Source organism: Buceros rhinoceros, unplaced genomic scaffold (genome assembly GCF_000710305.1).
Source record: "Buceros rhinoceros silvestris isolate BGI_N320 unplaced genomic scaffold, ASM71030v1 scaffold31000, whole genome shotgun sequence".
Lineage (NCBI taxonomy): Eukaryota > Metazoa > Chordata > Aves > Bucerotiformes > Bucerotidae > Buceros > Buceros rhinoceros.
Genome location: NW_010388391.1, coordinates 18150 through 21880, shown reverse-complemented (window position 1 = coordinate 21880; position 3731 = coordinate 18150). Strand labels below are relative to the sequence as shown.

At 49.6% G+C, this 3731-nt stretch overlaps 1 protein-coding gene across 1 annotated transcript in view; it reads left to right on the top strand.

Annotated features, from left to right (window-relative positions):
- CLIP2 (CAP-GLY domain containing linker protein 2) overlaps positions 1–3731 on the top strand; it is a 52146-nt gene that overhangs the window by 46046 nt on the left and 2369 nt on the right. Inside the window, exons 11-14 of the mRNA XM_010145774.1 lie at positions 488–571; positions 982–1138; positions 1617–1776; positions 2356–2541. Of these exons, the coding sequence (XP_010144076.1) occupies positions 488–571; positions 982–1138; positions 1617–1776; positions 2356–2541 (587 nt within the window). The remainder of the gene's footprint in view (positions 1–487; positions 572–981; positions 1139–1616; positions 1777–2355; positions 2542–3731) is intronic.

Below are 3731 nucleotides of genomic sequence, written 5' to 3'. Positions count from 1 at the left end.
TCAGCAGTCACTGCTCTTGAAATGGTCTTTCAGTCCACATGCTTGTGGTTTCCACGCTGAATAAGCCATATATAGATGTACTAAAAACAAGCAGTTTAGAATTGAGCCACGAAAGCAGCATACTTCAGATCGACAGTGTGAAAACACCTCAGTTCCAGAAAAACACGTCTTCTAAAACTGCCTCTACTTCCCAGTGTAGGGGGTAACCCAAAGAAATGCGCTGCAAGTTCCTCTCTGTGGATTTTGTTAATGTTTTATTCCCCTCACTTGTGGTTGCTTTCTTAAACCTGCCTGATGTGGCTTCCCAGTGGTGTATCCTGCCTCCCAATGCGAGGATGGTGGTGAGATGCAGTGAGAAACATCTCCTGCTGCTCCTCTGCCAATGGAGGGTACCACCACCATGCCCTGTGCCACACACCCAACACCTTCCTGATTTGCACAAGGTATTTTCCAAGCTCCTAATCTTTGTCTTTTCATTCTGCCACAGACCTCCAAGACAAGCTGAGTAAAAGAGACAAAGAGGTGTCATCACTGGTGTCTCAGACCGAAACTCTAAGGGCTCAAGTAAGTGGTAAGTTTCCCTAATCCAGTGCTGGTGGGAACCAGGTGTTTCCTTGCTCCTCCTCTGTACTGGTGTTGAACAAGGGCCCGGGTGCTGAGATGTGTCAAACATGACACTGCCTGTCTTTTAACAGATATTCTCAGTAAAAAGTTTTTTCAGGATTTTCAGTCTCTCTTCAGGAGATGAAGATATTTGTATCCTGTGAGGGAGGGTTTGGAGTCATTGAATGTCAAAAGCTGAAAGAGGCAGAAGTGGAGCCGGGTGTGAGATCTCCTGAGATTTCCCCTTAAACAGGGCCAGACCCAGAGCTAACCGGGTCGATGCTGTTTGCACTGGGAATTGGGAAAAGGCAAAAAGCAGAAATGTAAGTAAAAAAACTAAGTGGCCTTTCTTCGCTCTGTATCCTCTGCTTCTCGTAGCTTTAGAAAATAAATGCAAAACGGCAGAAAAGAAGGCTGATTCAGCGTTTAAAGAGAAGAAGAGGCTGGAAGGTGAACTGGAAGCCTTGACCAAGAAAACACACGATGCTTCAGGGCAGCTGGTCCTAATCAGCCAGGAGCTGCTCAAGAAGGAAAGGTCAGTCTGCAGGGCTGGACACAGGGCTCTCTGTGTGTTCGTGTTCATTCAGGGTGCTGTAATTTACCACCAAAAAAAATCTGGAGGTGAAGTTGTGGAAGTCCAGCCCCCAGCTTTCCTCTTCTTTAGAGATGCTCCCGTGGGAATTCGCTTGAAATTCAGGGCTGTGAGTTATCAAAGGAACTGCCCTCTCACTGCTTGCCAAGAGCCGCAGGGCACCTCCGCACCCATGTAGATGCTGAATGAAGCCATCCACAAGCCAGCTAAGCTGACAGCTGCCCTGCACAGGTCTCGGTCTCTTTAAAGCTGTCAGAGTGGGAGGACAGGGGGTAAAAGCCTCTGAAGTGGTTGGAGATTGGTCACGTTTGCTCACTGGTCTGTCTTTGGATCTGTAGCAAAGGTGGGAGGGAGTACAGCAGGACTCCAGTGGTGTGTGGGGTCTGGAAATGTCTTCACCTTTTTATGCTGCTGCTTCCAGGAGCCTGAACGAGCTGAGAGTGTTGTTACTGGAGGCGAACCGGCACTCACCTGGGCCAGAGCGGGACCTAAGCCGGGAAGTGCACAAAGCCGAGTGGCGGCTGAAGGAACAGAAGCTCAAAGATGACATCAAGGGGCTGCGAGAAAAACTGGTTGTGCTGGTGAGGGTACAAACCCCTCCCCTGCTCTTGGCCTGGGGGCTGGAGGGCTCTGTGCTACTGGTGGAGGTCCTAGCCCTTCACCCTTGCTCCAAGACTTCGTGCTTGCTTTTGTCCTACTAAGCATCTGAAGGAACCTCCCTGACAGCACCCAGGAGCTGTGGCCTGGCTTAGCAGCGCCTCATTAAGCAGCAGAATTGTCTCTGTGTCCTTCTCTAGTGTTTTTCTATTCCTGCAGGTTTTAGATCCATGGATACATAGGGCTAAAATGTGTGGGAGAAGCTGAATGTTGGTCAGCTATGCCACACTGTCTTGCACCTTCTCTCACCTAGGAATAAGCCCATGTCCTCTAATTCCTGTGTACTTTAGTGTCCTCCAGTGGTTGAAATGTGAATAATTTATTTGAACTCTGCTGGGAACAGACTGGAGCTGCCGCTGGTTGCTCTTGGCAGGGTTGCCTTCAGAGTTGTGCTCTGGCCCCATCTACTGTCGAAATCAAAACACGGTGGTACGAGTTATGTGGATTTCTCCTCTGCTTAATTTCTAATCTAACACGCTCCTATTTTCCCTTTGCTGTATAAGGACAAGGAGAAATCGGTACCGGATCAGCGACGATACTCCCTGATTGACCCCTCGTCGGAGTCGGAGGTGATCCGGCTGCAACACCGGCTCGTCAGCACGGAGGATGTGCTGCGCAACGCGCTGGAGCAGGGCCACCAGATGGAGAAGCTCGTGGAAGCCATGAGGCTCTCCTCCGAGAAAACACAGGTAGAGCATCAGCCACCGTCACTTCCCGGGTGGCTCAGCCCTCCGCAGCCATCGGTCTTGAGCCACCTCCTGGGATCTTCCCCTGTGCTGTGGGGGGTGACGCAGTCAGCGGGTCCCTTTCTCTCTGCTGGAAAGAGCCTGGCAAGACTTTGTTCTGTCACATGTAGCTTAAAACTAAGAAAAGCCTCACGTGTAGCTTAAAACTAAGAAAAGCCTTGTTAGCTGGTAATTGCAGATCCTTTTGTGCTAAACGTGGTGTTTTGGGGAAGGTTGCCGTGTGAGTAGCTCTTCTTTATGTACAGTTATATGTGGCCTTGTGGTACAGGCGCTTTGTAATGTGAAAGTTGAGGGTTTCTGCCACCCCTGTTCTTTGAGAGGTTTATTTCCTTGCAATCCACAGGGAGGAACTTTGGAGGTGACTCTGAAAATTGTTTTCCATTTCTCTGACCAGCTCCTGGAGGCATCTCTGTATCTGATCTGGGTTTGCTGATGAACTGTAAACGTTCCTATTCCAGTTACTGTCTTCTCTTCCCAACCTCCTCTGGTCTCCCCTTGTTTCTTTTGACAAAAGCAAAACTGCTTCTGTTGTGTCTCTTGAGTATTTCTCTGGGAAATTGAGGGCTGCAAATAACCTGACTCTCTACATTTGGCTTTTCCCATCTCATACTGGTGAGCCCTGACTGATTCCTCCTGCAAAGTGACCTGCCCCTTGTGCCAGGCTTTGTGCTTCATATCCTTTATTGCACTTGCAGCTTTATTTTTCTCTTGAGTCTGCAACCAGGTCGTGGCTTTGAGAGCCCAGATGCACCAGTGCTCCTCTTGTACTTCTCATTCAAATTCTCAGCTGAAAAATGTCTTCCTCTTGCAGTAATGCCAAGAGCTACAATTCACATTCAAGCAGACACCTTAGGATAGTACAGAACAAGCCACTAGACACAGAGAATGGGCAGAGAGCTTGTTTTCCCTGATGCAGGTACAGACAGGCTGTGGTCAGTAATCTGGGGGGTATCAAGTCTTCCCCTATGACACTGCCTTCTGCCCGGTTTGTGGATACATCGAACGGCTGTCAGCGTGGCACGGGTACTCGCAGGGAGACAGCCAGGAGGAAGGCACACAGTAAGAACTGCAGCCCTGAAAGCTCTGCTGGCTCAGCGAGCATCTGTGTGCTGCAGACAAGCCTCTCCATCCCG